Raw genomic sequence first — 21,497 nt, 5'->3', positions numbered from 1 at the left:
CTATCTCTGTTTACTTTTTCCTTTTCCTTTTCTTTCCCTTTTCCTCTTCATCTTCCATTTCCTTTTGTTACTTCATTCTCAACCTCATCGTCAGCTAGTTGTTGAGTAGGAAACATTTCATCCAACCTTGATCTGTTGCTACTCCCATGTGCTCCTGGGGTAGTAGGAGATTGGTCTTGATTTTGTAATTGGAAAAACATTGGTTGATTATTTTCTAAATTTGAAGTGGTTTGATGATGAATAAAGTTGGCACTTTGAATGTTATTTAGATTTTCTGCTATATATTGCCTCATCATGATTTGAAATTCAAGAGTATTTATAAAATTTGGATCAAATTGAAGATTAGAGTTGGAATTTTAAATAATATTTGAATTTTATGGGTTGTTTGTATTTTGTGGGATATATTGATGTAGGACGAAAATATGAATTTTCTGGTTTGTTTGGATTTTGTGGGTTATTTTTGTAATAAGGATGATTATTATCCATAATTCTTATAAAAAATTAAAGTAAAAATTTAATTGGAAAAAATAAAGCAAAAAATAGAGAATTATGATACTTAGAGAAATAAGAAAAATAGAGATTTTTGAAAGTGTTGAAAATATAGCAAAATTGCTGTCAATTTATAGATAAAAAAAAATATGACCATTGGTATAATTGATTTATTTTTTTGATTTGAATTTTTTTATAAAAAAATGCAAAAAATTCATTTATAGTGTTCTAAAATTTGAAAAAATAAACCCATGCAAATTGTTGCCAAGTGGCACAATATTATTGGATGGAGCAAATTTTGGTTTCCTTTCATATGCAAAGTTGCTGGTGAGCAGAACTCCTCTTTTACTTTGGACCCCATTTTATAGGCCCATTTCTTATTTGTCGCCACCAATTTCATTTTATCGCCACCCCCCTTGAATGAAATTACGACTTTACCCCTGAAATTTAAAAAATTACGAAAATGCCACTAAGCTTATAACTTATATAAAAACACTTCAAATCCACTCAATAACACTTTCATCACTTCCATAAAATCAAATTCTTCACATAAAATTAAGCGGAGCTAAAACTTTGGAATCGAAATCGTCAACAAAAATTCGAGGTAAGTTTTTTTTAAATCAATCGAAGCAAAAAAAAAAAAAAAATTTTGGATTCGGCCCAGTCGCACAAAACCAAATTAATGTTAGTTAATGTTAGTAAATTAACGTTTTGTGCGACTGGGCCGAAACCAAATTTTTTTTTTTTTTTTTTTAAAAATTTTTGAAAGAGTTTGTTGTTAGTTAATGTTATTTAGTAAATGTTGTAATAATATGTATTATGATAATGTTGTTGTAAGAAGTAGTTATTGATTTACGTATTCGAAAAAGAAAAAAAAAAAAAAAAAAATTAAAACCGGTCGCACGAACCGGTCGCACAAAATGTGCGACTGTACAGTCGCACATTTTGTGCGACCGATTCGTGCGACCGGTTTTAATTTTTTTTTTTTTTTTTTTTATTGTAATGAATTTGTTTAGTGTAATTAATTTATTAAATTTGAGTTGTTTAAATATTTATGAATATAATAATTGTTTAATTATTTGTAAATGTGAAATATTTTACGTGTTGCTTGTTTTTAATTTATTTGATTTTAAGTAATTTAAAATGTTGTCTTAATTTAAATTATGAAAATTCTAGTAAATGGCTGGAAATCAAGGTAAAGGAAAAGGGTTTTTTAGAGGTTTATTAAGCGGCAATAGATCTAGGCCTACTTTACTGAGAGGTGATCCCCATGAGAGGGGGGTTACGGGATCTGCAAGGCGAGCAAGGCAAGAACAAGCGGCCATACATAGTCAGGCCCAACGTTCAAGTACCCTAGAGCAAGTGCGTAGTCGCTTTGAGCGCCAAAGTAGCCTACATAGTCATACGGTCGGCTCAGGTGACGATGATACTGATTACGACGAGTCTCTTAGTCGGGAAGAGTCTCTTGGTCAGGATGAGTCTGCATGTCATCCTGTTGATTGGACGATCGTAAGAGGCCATGCTGTTAAGTTCAAGAGTAGAGGGCAGGGCTCGAGTGGCACTTCTGATCAGGCAGGAGTAAGCCAGGCTGAGGATGCGGCTCCACGGGGGAGGAGGCGATCGCAGTCCGCGGACACGGACTGGTTAATCACATCAGCCCAGCCCGGGGGCCCTGTTGATACTACTTTAATACCCAGCTACGGTGGGCACGTAGCAAAGGCTATATTTGAGGGATCGGAGCGCACCCCTCCGATTTTGGAATGTCGTGCTCGGAAGAAAACGTTGGATTCAATCATTAGACTTCAGGACATGTCTGATGAATTGTACAGAGTGTTACCTGGTACTCCCCTTGGTCGGCTGCCGTATATAATGCACCAGCACATCGACAGTGCTCTCATTACGGCATTTGTGGAAAGGTGGCAGCCTGACACCAACACCTTCCACATGCCGTGGGGGGAGATGACCATAATGTTGCACGACGTGCAACGCATCTTGGGAATTGGCATTGACGGTTCACTTCCCGTGCAACCGTCTGATAATGAATGGCAGCTTGGCCTGGCCGGCCTTTTTGGTATGCCATTGTCGGAGCTGCGTGCGAAGGGGCACTTCACAAGCGGCAGCATTAATGTTGGTGCACTGTTGCAGCTATGCCACCGTTCTCAGTCTATGGATACTCAACGTACCGCCTACTACATGGCTATAGTAGGTTCCACGTTGCTCGTGGATAAGACTAGAGTCGGGATGCGTCCTCACCCTGTTGTTACTGTTACCGCTGATGAGGCTGATATTGCTTGGGGTGCAGTAACGCTTGCTCACATGTATCGCCAACTGGGTATGGCGACAAGGACTGGGTGCAAGACTATTGCTGGTTGCCTGACACTGTTGCAGACATGGATTTACGAGTACTTCCCAGCCTTCCGCCCCCATCCGCGTCAAGCTGACATGCCGAACAAGACAAGGGCAGAGATGTGGTCCCCGCCGAAGCCAATCCGCGAGCTGAGTAGACTGATAGACTGTAGGAGCATACTGGATGCCATGACAGAGGCACAGGTTTTGTACATGACTTCAAACTTAATTGTTTAACTTGTCAAGGGCAGAGATGTTATGTTGATTATGTATTATATTCATTGTGAGCAGGTGGAGTGGACTCCGTACTTGACTTATGATAGGTCTTTATTGAACGAGCACCCACGTACCTCGTATATCGGTGGTATCACCTGTTTCGATATCGTGGAGTTCTATTTGCCTGAGAGGACAGTGAGGCAGCTCGGTTTTGCACAGGAGATTCCCCCGGCTCCGCTGAGACCTACCCAAGCTCTGCGACCAGCACAGGGCTCCTACTCAGTTACATTCGCTTCTTCCTGTATGTTTACGGAGATGTGGAGTAGGTTCCCTTACTGTGCCCGCGTAGTGGAGCAGGCACAGCGTCGCGCATCGGTTCCATCAGAGGCTGCCCCGGATTACGTGGACTGGTTTAGAGTGTCTTCCCACTGTTTTCTCATCCCAGGTGAAGGACCTGCTGCTGCGTTTGGTGCTGCTGATAACAGAGTCGAATATGTTAGTATTCCTAATTATGTATTTTATTTTTATGTTTCATAACATGTATTGACTTTGCAATTGTCTGGTTTTACAGTTTGCTGCTGAATTTCCAACTCGACTTGTACCATTGCTCAGGATGCCAGCTATTGCTCAAATGACGCCTCGGGAAAGAGATGCTGCTGATATGTATTTAGAGGATCTTAGAGAGTTGTTTTCCGAATGGCAACAGTGTAGAGGGCGCAGCCCCTAATAGACATTTACCTGTTTTGTAATGCATGAACAATTGTTGTATTTAATCTTTATGTATGAACAACTTTTTAATCGTTTGAACAATTGAATTATATATAAACACTATGGAGAATCTAAATTCACCGCGTCTCCGGCGGTGTTATTATGCTGTTGTCGTTGTATGTTGCACATTCTACTCCAAAGTGATATCCTATTACGATATTGTCTTTCTAAATCTGCACATGAATTGTTAGCTGCTCTCCAATTTTGTTGGACTGGCGGCAGTGGAGATGAATCATCGTTCATTAAAAGCTGAACATAATGATTCCCGTTTACCCAAAGAATATGTATAAGTTTATTTACGCCATGCATTCCCCCTGTTCTTCTTAAAGGAAGCACTAAACAATTGTACATTGGATGACCATCCACAGAGCCATAATACGCAATTGCTATGTTTAAAAATGTTGCTGCAGAATACAGTGTTGTCGCTTCCAACCAGTGATCGTACGGAGCAGGTCCTTTATTGTGGGCACCAACTCTGAATATAGCTTCCTCCACCGAATCTGCTGATAAATATAAGCGTGCATATTGTTCTCTATGCGTTTCCATTTCCAAACTCATTGCACGTCGTAACAGAGGGCATGCTTCGTCACCCCCTAACTCTGTGGCGGCAATAGCTCTAAATCCACAATTACTGTCACCTATAACATCAATCCAATCAAACAGATATGGCGGAAGAATAAATGGAATGTGATCTGGCCACGGAAAAAGTGAAAAATCACGACCTGCTGCACCATCTGAATAAATAACAATATATCATTACGCCAATATTGATATAAAACATATAAGATTAAATGAAAATAAATAAGAGTACCTGATAAGTTGAAACTGAAGTTAATTCCAACTGACGATTGATGCGACCGGCTGCTTGATCTACCACTGGATCTCCCGCGTGATGATGATCTTGATCCGCGACCCCTTGAGGACGATCTACTGTACTCAAACGCACTTTTGTTTCTCCTCAAGGTTCTGCTTGTCATTGGTCTTCCTTTCCTCGGTGGACTTGCTTCGGGCTCAGGTATGTCGTCACCATCGGGGTGCAGCTCATGTTCAAGTACCTGAGAGACGCGTCGTAGTACTGAGGGGTCGGATTTTAAAACTTCATCCACCAACGATTGAAAGTACTCTTTATCATCGGTGTTTGCGTGCCGTACTTCTTCGTTCGCGTCTTCTTCTGCATCTAAATACTTTAACGTTTTCCAAAACGGATGTATATCGTCCAAGTACAAAGCACCATTAGACCTGATAGACAAGTAACAGTAACACGCGCATGGTAATCCGTGGGTTTTTTGAATGACACAACCGCATTTTTCTAAAAGACAACTGCCCAGGGTTAGCATCCGGTTGTGCTCCATCATCAATAGTTCCACGGCAAATATAGAAACATGACGATACAACGGTCGTAGAAAATTTAGTCGCGACGTTCTTGAAATGGAATTCTTAGATTCCTCAAGAGCTTGTCTTATTTTTGATTGTTGATTCGTAATTTGTGCGTGCGCCCTTTTAAACAGCGTATCGAATGAGCTATTACCGCTACCCAAGTAGTACTTGAAGGAAGAGTGTTGACTTTCAACTCTACTGGTAGTCTGGTTACCCAAGTGCAAACAATCATTCGTCCACGCACGCACAAATTTCTCTTTGTGAGGAATCCATGTTCCTGCCAAATATTGCACGACTCTCCGGTTCCTAGTCGACCAAGTGGACACAATCCCTTCCCATCTGTTTTCAAAATCGGCGATCGTCATACTGTTAACCAAGGGGTTCCATTTTGTTTGCCTGAATAACTGGCCCTGTTGATTTTTCTTGCCGCCACACAATTTATCGACCATGTTCTCCACGTCATTGCCAATATGCCATACGCATAATAGATGTCGTACATCTGCATTAAACATAAATTTTTCTCTCCTCATTGACTGTCTCTCATTGTAAATTTGATTCATACTAGCATAAAAACGAGGAAAATTTCTTCTAATTGAAGACATTATAAATGCTGGTTGCATGCCAGTTGCACTTAGATCTCGTATGTGCTGCCTGATATCCACAGTCATCCTATTTACTCTTATTTGACCATCTATGTACATGAAGAACGGATGGTTATGTATTCCTTTTTCACCAGGAAACACTCTAACCGTCCAAGGTCTTTCCTTTGGGTTACGACTAGTTCCTAAAATCATAAATTTACACCCACAACCCCTACTTTTGGAACCTGGTCGGGGAGCATTGTCTAAGTTATGCAAATCAACACTTCTTTTATCGTAACGGTGACATCTTAAGTACAGACTCACTCTAGAACGCCCTTCTTTTTTTTTATATGAAGCACGTGTAAATTGAAATCCAATTGTTAGTGCTATCTCATTAGCCCAAGTATGTAAATCATCTACAGAATCAAATTCTCTATCGGTAACAAATCTATCAGAATAATCTATATTATCTCCTAAATTTTCAAAGTCCTGCAAATAATAATTATAATAACATTATCATAATATATCAAAATAATAATAACTTAAAAAATAATTATTTCTACAAAATAATTATAATAAAATACCATTATTATAGCACAACAATAGATTAAAATAAAATAATTTAATTAAACAAAATAAATTTTATAATTCGAAGTTAAAAAAAAAAAATAAATAGAAGTCGCACAAAACGTTTTGCGCGACTTCTATTTATTTTTTTTTTTTATTCAAATACAAAAAAAAAAAAAAAATTATGAAGCAGTCGCACGAACCAGTCGCACGTTTTGTGCGACTCCCAGTCGCACGTTTTGTGCGACTGGTTTGTGCGACTACGTTCCTATTTTTTTTTTTTTTTTTTTTTGCAAAAATCGAACCGATTAATTACTTATCGGATCGTTATCATGCACGTCTTGGTATGCCATTGATGTTCGATCTAGAGTTCTAGCTTGTTTAACTTTACGTATTGTTTTTAGAGAGTTTTTAGAGAGAAGGTATCGTGTTTGAATTCGAATATACTACCATAAAGCCTCTGAAAATTCAATATATATATAATTCCGATAATAATGTTATTAAGCGATAACAATGTTATTAAGTGCCATTTACATTTCTTAAACATTTTTTAACTTAAGTGGCATTTTTGTAATTTTTTTTAATCTAGGGGTAATATGGTAATTTTGTTAGAAGGGGGGTGGCGATAAAATGAAAAAGGTAGCGACAAATAATAATTCCCTTTATAGGAGCATGATGGTATTGTATTGGGAAGTAAATTTGATTCCTTTTAATAATTAGGTACTATTATGAGTTACTATTGCTGATGCTCTTAGAGTTTGGGCTCCTGAAGTATTATATTTTTTCAATTAAATTTAATATTAAAAAGTTAAAAAAATGTATATTTATAAAATAAATGGACTCCGCAAATATTATTTTAGGTTGTTACTGGTCCATTTAACTTAGCGGACGGGTATAGAAAGCATATGGGTCGTGAAGGCTAATCTAAAAACTAATTTTACCCACTAGAAACTCTTTTTGAAGAAACTGTTTTTTTTTTTTTTCTCATTTGAACATATTTTTTATTGAATTAACTTGATTGCGTTTAATTATACTTGATTTTTATCAATTAAAACTATTTTTTTACTAATTACACTAATTTTACTTATTAAAAATGATTTTATTGCATGTAACTCATTAAAACTAACTTTTACTAAATACATTACTTTAATCTATATATAATACATTTATTCATCTGCACCATTTAACTCTAAATCAAAACGATGCTTAATCACCCATTTTCGAAACATCAAAGGTGTTACAACATTTTCATTAAATATTTTTCTCCCAAATTGATATGATTTTGTCATTCATTGACATTTTATAGAATGAAAATTGATATATATGGTGTTTTGACAATTGATTTTTATGTTGGCTTTTAATTTTTGACTTTTTAATTGGTCAAATAGACAATAAAAATATTTGATGTATGATTTTTAAACCTATTAAAAAGCTTTTCACCCGAAAACAAAAAATTACTATTTGTGTTTTTATTGACTTTTTACTTTTTGTCTACCTTTTATAAAAAAACATCGAACAACCAAACTACTTAATAATTGACTTAAATAACTAATACTTCTAATTAGTCAAACTATCCAATAACTCCCAACTAATGATAATTTGCAAAACAAACCCATATTTTTGAATTAAAATACTAAAATAACAATACATTTGTAAAAACTACAATTTTGTTAAAAAAGTAAAATGGTACATTAAATCTATGATAGTATATAATATAAAATATATTATCTTGGTACTATCTTTTTTTTGGATACAAAACCTCGATACTATCTAATATAAAGGATAGTAATGTATTTCATAAATAATATTTTTCTTAAAATACTTAACTATTTTAGAAAAATTGTTAATTTTGTGCTCTCACAAATATTTATTAAATAAGATTTTATGAACGTGAGAAGATATATTAGATATCATAAATTGTTGCATAAGGTGGTTTTGTCGTGAGACGTGCTCTACAATCACATACTTCAGATAATTCAACTAAAATAAATTATCTGTCTATAAATTTCTTATTTTGAGCTTATTTGATTGAGAGATGAACTCTCATATATATTAACTCATTAATTATTTGGATAAGAATTAAAGAAAAACAATCCATCTTGTATGAGACTGTCTCACGGTGAAACAACTTCAAAACGAAAAGCTCATAAGTCAAAATTTTTTATTATTGGGCTATTTAACCCAAGTATGACAAATGCCGTCACATATAAGAATTCACAAAGTTTGGACGAGATGGTCTTATTATGAAATCTTTAATTTGAGCCGGCCCAATTCGCGGGTGTAACAGTATTTCAATTTCCTGGGCATTTATCAATTTTGGCCTTAAAGGTTTCAATTTTTAAAATTGATACCTTTAAGGTCAAAATAGATACCTTTAAGTGTGGGAAAGTATGTATTTCATATATTTAGATTATTCTAGATTATTCTATATTACCTTTATTAATGTATAGAATATTTGGTTTCCTTTAATAGAAGATAGTGTTCATGTATATATTGTAGAATGGTTTAGTCCTTGAATAAGACAGAAAAACTATTCTCAAAACCCTAATTTCCGCAACTGTTTAATCTTCATGGTATCAGAGCCTTAGTATCAGAGCCTTAGGGTTTAAATACAGGAAGGACTCATCATCTACCGTATCTTACTTGTAAATGGCCGATTTTCCAGAAGAAAAAACCCAGAAACAAGTAATATCCATGGAACAGATGGAACAAATGTTCCAGATATTTCAGAAACTCAACAAAACAACCAACCAAACCGAAAATCCAACCACTGTCAAAACTTAAGAAAAACTAACATATCACAATTATACAAAATGATGCAAGTTAATGCACGTAGCCATTGGAGGTCGAGGGCGGCTCAGTCACATCACTGCCGCACCTCCACCACCGTCAGACCCCGACTATGCTCAATAGGAACAGAGAGATGCCACGGTCATAGTATGGATAATTGAAAACATAGATGAAGAAATTGTTAATCAATTCCTGGATTATACAACTGCACAAAGCCTATGGCAAGGAATCGAAAGTCTCTTGTAATGTGGTAGAGATGAACTCCAGATCTTTGATCTGAGTTCAAAGGCAGCAACTTTAAGACAAGCCAATGACACCATTGAGGTTTACTACGGTAAACTCAATATATTATGGAAAGAAATTGACCGGAGAATGCCAAATCCAATGATCTGCTCGAAAGACATAACAGAATTCAACAAGTATATACAAAGACAAAGACTTTATCAATTTCTTACTGGGATTAATGACAATCTAGACAAAGAAAGAAGGGACATCCTCAATAATGAACCTCTACCAACTGTGGAGGCAGCGTACGCCACAATCAGACGGGAAATAGCACGCCAGAGAATAATGAACGGCGTCTCATCACTGGGAACGAGTCCCTTAGAGATTGGATCGCGTTTAGCCATGCGAAACAAGACCCTCCAGAGAAACCAAGAAGAGGATGACCGGAGAAAACTCTGATGTACTCATTGTTGTGGCTCAAGGCATACTAAGGAGGGATGCTTCAAGCTTGTGGGGTACCCCGACTAGTGGGACGATTTACAAAAGCGGAAAGCCGCCTCCAAGGCACCGGCAAGCCGGACCGGCGGCAAGGCTTACCTGACTACTGCCGACCAACCATCATCATGTGTTCAGGTAAAGTGAGGGGCTGCAGCAAGGGGGAAGGAGAGGAAACAGTAACCACAAACCAAACAGACAACAGAAACAACAGCGAGAAACCGAGAAGGGAAGAGAGAGAAACAACAGCAGCAACACTTGGGGAGGGAAGCACATCCTCTCACTCTCTTATTTATAACCCCATAACCCTACCTCATACTCCCAAATTCCAAACACAACCCATACCTTTAGGCCCAAATACAAAACCCACTAATATTTTTGGCCCACACCACATAATATCCACAAGCCTTTTTAGCCATAAACCTCAATCTCAATGGATATTTGATTGTAGGGCAACTGATACAATGACTTTTGATCCCCGTGATTTTTTATCAACCCATCCTACTAACCGAACCCATATCCAGACAGCTAATGGGGAATGTGTACCGGTTGACCGAGCTGGGCCTGTTAATATTTCTCCTTCTCTTCATCTTAAAAATTGTTTGTTAATTTCCAGTTTGTCTCATAAATAATTGTCTGTTAGTCAGTTAACCAAGGAATTAAATTGTATTGTGCTCCTAAACTCTGAAAATTGTATTGTGCAGGATGCTCAGACAGGGACGATCATTGGGCGTGGTACTGAACAAGGTGGACTATACTATGTTGATGAGGTGATTCAAAATAGTAGTGCAATGCTTGTTCATGGATCTCCTGCTCACCAATTGTGGACTTGGCATTGTCGTTTAGGTCATCCGTCCCTAGGTTATCTAAAACGACTTTTTCATTCTCTTCATAGTTGTACTACGTTCCTAAACTTGTGTACTGGCTAAGAGTCATAAATATTCCTATTTTCCCAGTAATACTCGTGCTCTCAAACCATTTGATTTAGTACATTCTGATGTATGGGGCCCAGCTCCACGTATTGACTCTCATGGTTTTGCATATTTTGTGTTATTTGTTGATGATTGTTTCCGTATGTGCTGGGTTTATTTCTTGAAACACAAATCTGAAGTTTTTGATGTATTTGTTAAATTCTATAACATGATTCTTACTCAATTCCATGAAAAACCTAAGATCCTTCGCTCAGATAATGGTGGTGAATATATTTCTGTTGCAATGAAACAATTTTTTCTCGATCATGTTCTTGTCCACCAAACCTCTTGCCTAGACACTCCACAATAAAATGGGGTTGCTGAACGCAAAAACCGTACCCTGCTTGAGATTGCACGAGCTCTCATGTTTGAGGCTCGTCTGCCTGTCCGTCTTTGGCCCGAGGCTATTGCTACTGCCACCTATCTCACAAACCGTCTCCCTACTAAAACCTTCCATTTTCAGACTCCTCTTGCCACCCTCCATACCTTTACCCCTGTTCCTTGTTCTCATTCCCTTCCTCCTCGCATATTTGGGTGTATTTCTTGCCACCCTCTAGGGTACGAACCAAGTTTGAACCACGGGCAGTCAAATGTGTATTTCTTGGGTACAACATTACTCAGAAGGGATATCTATGTTACGATCCCATCCATAACAAACTTTATACCACCATGGATTGTGACTTTTTTGAACAATCTTACTACTATACCCAGCCTCGATCTCAGGGGGAGAGTGTGAGTGAGGATCTTAGCTGGTTAATTCATCCCTTGGCTGACAGTCGAGATTCCAAAGAACAAGTAGGCACTACCACTGATATTGCCACCAACATTGTCACTGAACCATCTCCTCAGACTACTCCAGTCCCTGAGCATCCGACCGAACAAGAGGTAACACCAAGTTCTCCTTCTCCTTTCATTGATATATCTACTAATGATATTGTGCCAAGTAGTGTTGTTGTTCCCAGAAAATATGAATTGCCCCTACAGAGTACAAGAGGAATGCCTCCCAAAAGATATGATCCTGAGTTTAAATCCCAGAGATCCCGATACTCTATTTGTAGACAGGATGATGAACAACTATCACAAACAACTGTTGCCTTCAATACTTCTCTCTATTCCAAGTACTATTCCAAAAAGCACTGAAAAAGCCCTTCGAGATCCGAAGTGGAAACAAGCTATGAATGAGGAGATCATGGTCTTCCTGAAAAACGGGACATGGGAGAAGTGTATGTTACCAAGTAACAAGAAGACTGTTGGATGTAAATGGGTTTTTTCGGTCAAGTATCATGCTGATGGAAGCATTGAGAGGTATAAAGCGAGGCTTGTTGCGAAAGGGTACACACAGACATATGGGATAGACTACTCGGAGACATTCTCACCTGTGGCTAAAATCGATACTATCCGAGTCCTCTTCTCTATAGCAGCAAACAAAGAATGGCCCCTATATCAGTTTGATGTAAAAAATGCCTTCCTACATGGGGAGATTGAAGAAGAAGTTTATATGAAACCTTCACCAGGTTACTCAGATGAATATAACCAAGGAGAAGGGTGTAAACTTAAAAAGGCGCTATACGGTTTGAAACAATCCCCAAGGATGTGGTTTGGAAGATTCACTACAGCAATGAAGAGATTTGGTTACAGACAAAGCAACTCAGACCACACTCTATTTCTCAAGAAGAGTGGAAACCAAATTACATGTCTCGTTATCTATGTTGATGATATGGTAATTACTGGGAACAGCGCTAAGGAAATTAATCGGCTCAGGAGCAAATTATTAAAGGGGCAAAAATGGCAAATCAAGATCGCTATAGAAGAATGGTTGGGAAACTGATCTATTTATCTTACACGAGACTAGATATCGTCTATGCAGTAGGAGTTGTAAGTAAGTTCATGCATTGACCTCAAGTGGAACACATGGCAGCAGTCCTGAGCATCTTGAGATACTTAAAAGGAACCAGTAATAAAGGAATTTTCTACTCAAAAAATGATAATCTTGATCTTATCGGTTACACAGATGCAGACTGGGCTGGTGATGGGGATGACAGGAAGTCTACTTCAGGATACTTCATCCTTGTAAGGGGTAATCTGGTCACTTGGAAGAGTAAGAAGCAGAAGGTAGTTGCCTTATCCAGTGCTGAAGCAGAATTCAGAGGAATAGCAAAAGGGGTCACAGAGATTCTATGGATCAGAAAACTTTTAGGAGAACTAGATTGCCACACAGGTCTATATCGTGATAATAAAGCAGCAATAAGCATCTCCGAAAATTCGGTTCAACATGATCGAACGAAACATGTAGAGATTGACCAACATTTCATCAAGGAGAAACTGGAAAACAAGATCATCCGTCTTCCCTTTGTTAGATCAAAAGACCAACTAGCTGACATTCTCACAAAAGCTGCCTCATCAGAGGCCTTCAATAGTACTTTATACAAGTTAGGCATCGGTGATCAAAATTGTATAGAATATTTAGTTTCCTAGAATAGAAGATAGTGTTCATGTATATATTTGAGAATGGTTTACTCCTTGAATAATATAGAAAAACTATTCTCAAAACCCTAATTTCCGCAACTGTTTAATCTTCATTAAGATCAAAATTGAAAAATGCCCAAAAAATGATAAAAATAGCCAAGTTGTTACACGCACGAATTAGACCAACCCAAATTGACGATGTCATTATAAGGTCGTCTCGTCCAAGAATAAGAATTTGTAAAAGAAAAAATATAAATTAAACATTTTAAAAAAAATGTAGGTCAAAGCAGAAAACGAAAAACAATTTTAGAGTTACAAGCGAAGTCACATATGGGGCGAAGTAAAAAAAAGTTGATTTGACGGTGCGCAGTTAAAAGAAAAAACCCTAAAAAAAGTTCGATTTCTGCCTCTCCTGTGAAAACTCAAGCTAAACCTTCTCCTTCTTCCGTCATCTGCTTAGGGCTTGGAAGTTGAAGAACGAAACGCTAGGGTTTTGCGCAGGTACCTTTCACTTTTATTCGTTAATGCGCCTTTCCTTTTAGTCTCGATCGAAATTTCTAGTTTGTGAATCGTGAGTGTTATTCTGAAATCCATCGAGATGCTTGAATATTATCCTAATCTTAAATGTGCTCTTTAGCGATGAATATTGGAATATTAGTTATAATTTGAATGAAACATTTGTATATAGGAGGTTAGGGTTTGTATTTTGATTGATTTCGACCATTTAAGCTGCTTATACTTAGATCTATCAATCTCGGCGTAATAATCTCAATGGTAATCTCGACTTTTGAGTGTGGTTTCCTTTTTATTTCGTTGATTTCAAATTTAAGGTTCTTTTGTTTCTTCGGTCTTCTGTAATTTTAATCTGTAAGAAAACAAAGAATTGTCATCACTAATGTGTTTAACGATTATACGTTTATGTATGTATATTGATTTTGTATCAATGTTCTTACACTTAGCTTCTGTGTGTGTGTGTCTGTGTGTGAAATATATGACTTATAAAATATCATTTCTTCCGCAGACTTAAGCATTTGATCCATCAAGATGTCGACCTTTGCGAAGCCAGAAAATGCACTTAAGCGTGCGGAAGGTTGGTTACACTATGATTTTTTTTTTATTGAAATTTACTCTCTGATGTTAATCATATATAAAAATGGTCTTTCTTTTCAACCTGAAGTTTTTTTAATCGAACATGAGTGTTTTTAGATTTTTAGTTTTTGTAGGATTCCTTTCTTATAGCATTTCATTTCATAACAAAATACCTTAAGTCCATCTGTCTAATTGGTCTTCATGTGCAGGATTTGATTTTATCTTTATGAAGTTAAAGCTGCTACAATTTGATTTTATGAAGATTATCGTTTTGTATTTTACGTAATCATTTGTAATTCGATGATAGTATTGAATTTACAAGTTGGGGAATTTGAATAGTGTATTACAATGAATCTAAATCTCTCAATCCTATTACATCACACAAAAAAAATATCAATTATTCGTTGTGCTTGCTTTTAACAGATCTGTGGTTGTTTTAGCTCATGGCTGGTAGTGGTTGCCAATGGTCACCTTATATATGTAAAGCTGCATTCAATAGGAATCTATCTCTTTTATTTTTCTTTGTTGGTTTAATCTTTTTTCTTCCGTTTGTGGATTGTGTGGGTTGCTGTTTCTTTTGAGGTTTGGCCGATATATCTGTGCACCTTGTATCTGCAATGATATAACTCTTCTTTCATGTGCTATCCCTCATCTACTTTATCTTTGATGTTTTGTTACTTCTACTGACTTTGTGTGTTGATCCTGTTATTTTCTGATGCAGAGTTAATCAATGTTGGTCAGAAGCAAGATGCCCTACAGGCACTTCATGACGTTATTACATCAAAAAGGTATAGAGCCTGGCAGAAGCCGTTGGAAAAAATTATGTTCAAATACATAGACCTTTGTGTCGACATGAGGAAGGGCAGGTATGCCAAAGACGGTTTAATACAATATCGAATTGTGTGCCAACAAGTGAATGTGAGCTCTTTGGAGGATGTTATCAAACATTTTATGCACCTTTCAACTGAGAGGGCCGAAGTTGCTCGTAGTCAAGCTCAAGCTCTTGAAGAAGCGCTTGATGTTGAAGATTTGGAGGCAGATAAGCGGCCAGAAGATCTCATGCTAAGCTATGTTAGTGGGGAGAAGGGGAAAGATAGGTCTGACCGTGAACTTGTAACACCATGGTTCAAATTCTTATGGGAGACATACAGAACCGTTCTGGAAATTTTACGTAATAATTCAAAACTGGAGAGTCTCTATGCGGTAATTTTGTTAATATATTTCAGATGAACGTTTTTTATGTACTTTTGTTAAAACAAATATTATTTCTTTGTTTGGAGTGCAACATGGTTTTGTACTTGAAATGCGGGGATTAATGATTTGCGTTTTTAGTATGGGAAGAATAGTACCATGGTTGTAGTTTTGAAACCATTCTAGGTTTGACATTTACTTTCCAATGTTTAATGTACTTTCATTGAATCCCTAGACGTTTGGATGATCTTTTCATTGATAAGATAAAGCAAAAGGGTGTATCTTTATTATTATATTGATAAAACAAGACTTATGGGTCGCAAGCATCGATTCGTTCGATGAAGAAAACATCCATATAGTTGGTATATCTATCTTTTTCAGTTTTTGTTAGACATGAGGCATGATGATGCCTTGACTTTCCATGGTTTTGTCTAGCTGATTCTAGTTTGCTTCTAGGGTTATGATTTTTCCTATTTTCATTATTTATATATACATTTATATTAATAGTTTTATAAATTTGTATACTAATTACTCAAGTACTAAAATTATGTTATGTTGTTATGTAGATGACGGCTCATCGTGCTTTCCAATTTTGCAAGCAGTTCAAACGAACCACAGAGTTCCGTAGACTCTGTGAAATAATCAGGAACCATCTGTCAAATTTGAACAAATACAAAGACCAACGAGACCGACCTGATTTAACAGCTCCTGAAAGCCTACAATTGTATCTCGACACAAGATTTGAGCAACTAAAGATTGCCACTGAACTGGAACTTTGGCAGGTTGGACAACTGCAAATTTTATTCTGTTCCCGTTCTGAAAATTGTATCAGTAAACTTGGCCAGTACTTTTTAATAGCTTGCAATGTCTTGCCCGAGTTTTTAATATTGGTGTATGATGAATGTTAATGTAGACATCCGTTCGGTATTTTTAGTTTGAAACACCGTCTCTCTACAGGCTTTTACCATGGATGGGAGGCAGCAGATGGTCAGATCCATGCAGCTCTTTGTCCTTTAATAGAAGGGCGAGGACTGTAGAGGGTCACAGTGCTTAGTCCTGTAATTAAAGAGATCTTTTCTATTAGATGTTGATTTGAATCTTAAATATGGTCCTCTATATCGCAATGAATGAGAATTGTAAACTGCTACAAATCTTCTGTTATTCATTGTAATCAAATCTTTAGACGTATGACCATTAAGATTCATATCAGTTTATGAACTTTGTTTTGGTATGTTGGTTTTTTAGTGGGAATGAGACTAATTTCTGATAAATTTTTTGTATATTACAGGAAGCATTTCGCTCTGTTGAAGATATTCATGGCTTGATGTGTATGGTTAAGAAGACCCCCAAGCCTTCGTTGTTAGTCGTTTACTATGCTAAACTCACTGAAATATTTTGGGTTTCGGGAAGCCATTTGTATCATGCTTATGCTTGGCTCAAGCTTTTCTTGCTTCAAAAGAACTTTAACAAGAATTTGATCCAAAAAGATTTGCAGACGATAGCATCATCTGTGGTTTTAGCTGCACTTTCTGTTCCTCCTTATGATCATGCACGTGGTGCATCCCATTTGGAACTTGAAAATGAGAAACAGCGTAACCTCCAGATGACCAACATTATTAATTTTCATCTTGATCCGAAAACTGAAAGCAGAGAAGTGGTAAGTCAGATTGTTTATCGATTATTGTTTTCTATTTTATTAATGTGTCGTCTTTATCCTACATTTTAAATCTGATAAATGTTCTATTGTTTTACAGCTCTCGCGTTCAGCTCTGCTGTTGGAGCTGGTATGACCTTCAACCGAGAAGTTTATAAAGGAATGATTTTGATGGAAATTTTCAGATGTCTAACATGATCTTATTTCTCTTTATTGGCAGGTTACTAAAGGTGTAATGTCCTGTGTACTTCCAGAAGTAAAGGAACTTTATCATCTTTTAGAGCATGAGTTTCTCCCCTTAGATTTGTCTTTGAAGGTCCAGCCGTTACTGAACAAAATCTCTAAGCTGGGAGGCAAACTTACTTCAGCATCTTCTGTACCTGTAGTGCAATTATCGAAGTATGTTCTAGCATTAGAAAAGTTAGCAACCCTGAGATTGCTACAGCAGGTGCATAATTATACTTAATAACCTTTTTGCATCTGCCACAAGTGTATTTTTTAAATTTTAGTCTGCTTTGATATGCCATGCTATCCTGATGTCTGTTTTTAACATTGCACACGTTGTCAACTTCTAAATCTCTTGCATTTACAATGCTTGTTTGGTTTACGAAGTTATGTGACTCTTTGTTCAAATTGTGTTCTATGTTACAGGCTTCCCAAGTTTACCAGACAATGACCATTGAAAGTTTGTCCAAGATGATTCCATTCTTTGATTTTTCTGTTGTGGAAAAAATTTCAGTTGATGCTCTCAAGCACAAGTTCTTAACAATGAAGATTGACCACATGAATGGTGCTGTTTCGTTTAGTAATTTGGTAAGCTTCGTTATTTAGCATTTACGCGCCAGAGTTTATTGGCTATAATTTTTTTGATTTATATGTTTAAATATGCTATTATTTATCTGACATTGACCTGTCATTGATCAATATTCGAATTGGCTTAAAGGATACTTTTAGTTTGATGGGTAGTTTTAAATGTTCCCACTTTGTAAGTCTAAGTTGTGTATCCCAATTGATGATTAGGTGCTCAGTTCAGTTTTCAAGTTTTTCTCTGACGCTCTATGTTCTGTGGATTTGTTTAGATTGTAGGTTTCAGTTTCTTTAGGGTCTCAAGATTAAATAATTTGACTGAGTATTACTTTTGTGCAGGATCTTGAGTCTGATGATTTCAGGAATCACCTCACAGTGTTTGCCGAATCTTTGAACAAAGCAAGGTCCATGATATATCCTCCTTTAAGCAAGGCTTCAAAGATTGGGGATGTTTTGCCTGGCTTAGCTGAGATTGTGGAGAAGGAACACAAGAAGCTTCTTGCTCGTAAAATTATAATTGAACAGCGGAAAGAGGAACAAGAACGCCAACTCTTGGAGAAGGTATTTTCAATAATTTATGCACCTTTTTGAATGGAATAGGTTTTACTTTGTTACAGACCTCATGTTCATGTCTTTGATGTTTTCTAGGAACGTGAGGAAGAGTTGAAGAGGTTGCAGCAGCAGAAGAGTAGTGAGGAAGCTGAGCAGAAAAGACTTGCTATAGAATATGAGAATAGGAAACGTCAGCGTATCCAAAAGGAGATCGAGGAGCGTGAGATTGAAGAAGCTAAAGCATTACTTCAGGAGAAGTTTGACAAGTTTGGCAAAAAAGTGAAGAAAACAGTTATAGATGGGGTGAGTATATCTCTGAAAGTAACATGATATTTATTGCTATTTGGTGTTTTGTTTTGATTGTGTCCTTTACTCTTTTTAGGATAAGCTGACCAAGCAAGAATTAATGGCGCTTGCCCTCAATGAGGGAGTGAAGCAGAAACAAGAAATGGAGAAAAAATTACTGAAGTTAGGCAAGCAGATGGACTACTTGGAGAGAGCTAAGCGAGAGGAGGAAGCTCCTCTTATTGAAGATGCATACCAAAAGCACCTAGTAGAGGAACAACTTCTGCATGAGCGTGAACAACAGGTTGATTTTAAACTCTATTATCTCTTATCTGTATAGTGTGGAGAAGTTAGTTGGCCATGTTTTAGAAAATGTCATCGGCTAAAAGTTAGTCTGGGAATATGGACTGTTGTTGCCAGTGTTTAGGTGCTATTTTTCATTTTGTGAGTATAATAACCAAGTTTATGACAGCTGAGTTTTATTTAATAATACGTTAAGTCTGTATTGTGCTTGCATTGTTTGCTTTAAAATGTCTTCTAATTATTGGTTGTTATGCTTGTAATCCTTTTCCTTTACATAGGATCCTCCAACCTAAACGTATGTTGGTATATAAGATGATATTGTAACAGAAGTTTGATAATCTTTAATTTTCTTAAGCACTAGTTTTTTTTGTGTCATAGGTATGAGATATGCTTGTTTTCATTTTTACTCTTAGAGAGTCGGTATTTTTTGGTATTTAGTTTTTCTTGTGTAAGGAGGCAGTTGAATATACCTCTTCCTGTGGTCTCAGACATTGTGTAGGGTTATTTATACCGTGGTACAGACATGTAAACTTGGTCCTTAGATTTCACGATAGTTACCTCAATTGTTTGGTTATTGTTATATTATACAAGAGGTTGAGACCTTTAATGTTGAAACACTTTATGTTTAATATCATTGATGTATGCTACAATGCTCACTTAGTAGAATTATATAGCTTGCTTATAGTGCATTTTCTGCTGTCAATCTCTTTTCTTTTCTTGAACCTAATCTATCTTGAGTGGGGACTACACAGCTTGAGGTTGAGCTCAGTAGACAACGTCATGATGGTGACCTTCAGGAAAAGAACAGATTAGCTCGTGTAATGGAAAACAAGGTTAGTAATCTTTTCTAAACTGATGCATTTTCTTTGTTCTCTGCCTTGTATTTGTCCCCTAATTTTTAAGTTTATTTAAATGCTTTTGCTCCTCTTGAACAAATAGTTAATTAGTTGTTGACTATTGAACAAATGTTTTGTCATTATATGCAGATTTTTGAATTGAGTTATTCTGATTGAGAATCGATTTCGTGCATTACTTTTGCTTTTCTTTTGGAGCATGTGGTTCTGGTTTTGGTGATGCTATGTTGCTGGTGTTAGGTCATAACAGTATTAACACCTTTTCTGTTGCTTTTCAGGGGATTTTCCAAGAAAAGGTAACGAGCCGCCGTCAAGCTGAACTTGAAAGATCGAGACGGGAGAGGGAGGAGCATATTCATGTGATTCTCCAGCAACGTAGAGAAGAAAGGGAAGCTAAACGGAAAATGCTTTTCTTTTTGAAGTCTGAAGAGGAAAGATTGAACAAGCTGCGTGAAGAGGAGGAATCACGGAAGCGTGAAGGTAAGGGATAATCATTTTGCTTTTATCTGCTGTCTAGAGTCAAGTGTAAAATATGTTGCGGACGTGTGCTGTTCACAATGTATCATATCTGAATGAAGCATTTAATAGTTTTATGATCTACTTTTTGTTTGCTTTTCAATTCTGTAGAGGCTGAGAGAAAAAGAAAAGAAGAAGCTGAGCGTAAAGCCAAGTTGGACGAAATTGCAGAGAAGCAACGTCAAAGAGAGCGGGAACTTGAAGAGAAGGAGAGGCTGCGAAAGCAGCAGATCCTTGCTGGTGACGCTGCTCGTCCTTCCGAGACGCCTGATAGGCCTCAGCCAGAGGCTGTACAAGTTGTTGCTCCCGCTGCTGCTGCTGCTCCTGCACCTGGGAAATATGTTCCTCGACATTTACGGGAGAAAACCGCTGAAGTTCCTAGGTCCACGCAGGCTCCACCTGCTGAGTCTGATCGTTGGGGAAGAAGAGATGATCAACGCCCTTCTACTGATAAGTGGCGAAGTGATGATCGTCGAGCCTTTGGCTCTGGTGCTGATGATCGCCGTGGTAGTAGTTTTAGTAGCATTAGTTCAAGGCCTCGGTATACTCCCGCGCGTGGGGGTTCTTAAGTTGGCTGTTTTCCACCCTCAATTTATGGTTTTCGTGAGTTTCTTCTTTCAATTTTGGTTCCAGTGTGGATTTTGTGTTCTACTATGCAGCCGTGAATTGTACTAATAGGAGTGATGTTGCAACTCCATAATATATTTTCATTGAGATTTCTGTTTAGACGTCTTTAACTGTTAATTATCTTCTTTTGTGGAGGTACTTCCCAGCGACTTCTACTGTCCTGAAATTATTAATAACAATAATTGTTTCTCTTATTCTCTGGAAATCTATGTCCCAAGTCCAAACATTGTGCATTTTCAACTGTAGCGTGCCTTGTGAATGAATTGTAGATCTCTATATATGCCCCAAATTGTATATTCCGTCAAAATAAGAAATGCTGTGATTTGGT

General features: G+C 37.1%; 3 protein-coding genes across 3 annotated transcripts; 2 read left to right on the top strand and 1 right to left on the bottom strand.

The window, feature by feature from the left end:
• The first annotated feature begins 905 nt into the window (after positions 1–905).
• Positions 906–3,778, top strand: LOC130824757 (uncharacterized). The gene is made up of 5 exons (XM_057689775.1): positions 906–1,093; positions 1,666–2,821; positions 2,903–3,039; positions 3,127–3,546; positions 3,623–3,778. Exons 2-5 carry the CDS (start codon positions 1,669–1,671, stop codon positions 3,776–3,778), a joined length of 1,866 nt encoding a protein of 621 aa, XP_057545758.1. The 5' UTR covers positions 906–1,093; positions 1,666–1,668.
• An 18-nt stretch (positions 3,779–3,796) lies between these two features.
• Positions 3,797–5,694, bottom strand: LOC130825803 (uncharacterized). The gene is made up of 2 exons (XM_057691227.1): positions 4,631–5,694; positions 3,797–4,553 (listed from the first exon to the last, which is right to left on the bottom strand). The coding sequence occupies exons 1-2, from the start codon at positions 5,643–5,645 to the stop codon at positions 3,880–3,882; spliced, it is 1,689 nt and encodes a 562-aa protein (XP_057547210.1). The 5' UTR covers positions 5,646–5,694; the 3' UTR covers positions 3,797–3,879.
• Positions 5,695–13,591: 7,897 nt separating this feature from the next.
• On the top strand, positions 13,592–21,363 carry LOC130825478 (eukaryotic translation initiation factor 3 subunit A-like). Its single transcript, XM_057690725.1, has 14 exons — positions 13,592–13,792; positions 14,313–14,381; positions 15,102–15,583; positions 16,138–16,353; positions 16,860–17,228; positions 17,326–17,355; positions 17,446–17,673; positions 17,877–18,038; positions 18,372–18,593; positions 18,681–18,887; positions 18,967–19,173; positions 19,925–20,005; positions 20,305–20,506; positions 20,654–21,363. The coding sequence occupies exons 2-14, from the start codon at positions 14,336–14,338 to the stop codon at positions 21,109–21,111; spliced, it is 2,910 nt and encodes a 969-aa protein (XP_057546708.1). The 5' UTR covers positions 13,592–13,792; positions 14,313–14,335; the 3' UTR covers positions 21,112–21,363.
• Positions 21,364–21,497: the final 134 nt, after the last annotated feature.

This window comes from Amaranthus tricolor, chromosome 10, assembly GCF_026212465.1.
Source record: "Amaranthus tricolor cultivar Red isolate AtriRed21 chromosome 10, ASM2621246v1, whole genome shotgun sequence".
Lineage (NCBI taxonomy): Eukaryota > Viridiplantae > Streptophyta > Magnoliopsida > Caryophyllales > Amaranthaceae > Amaranthus > Amaranthus tricolor.
Note: the sequence above shows the minus strand (reverse complement) of the source record. Positions and strands in the feature narration are given on the sequence as shown.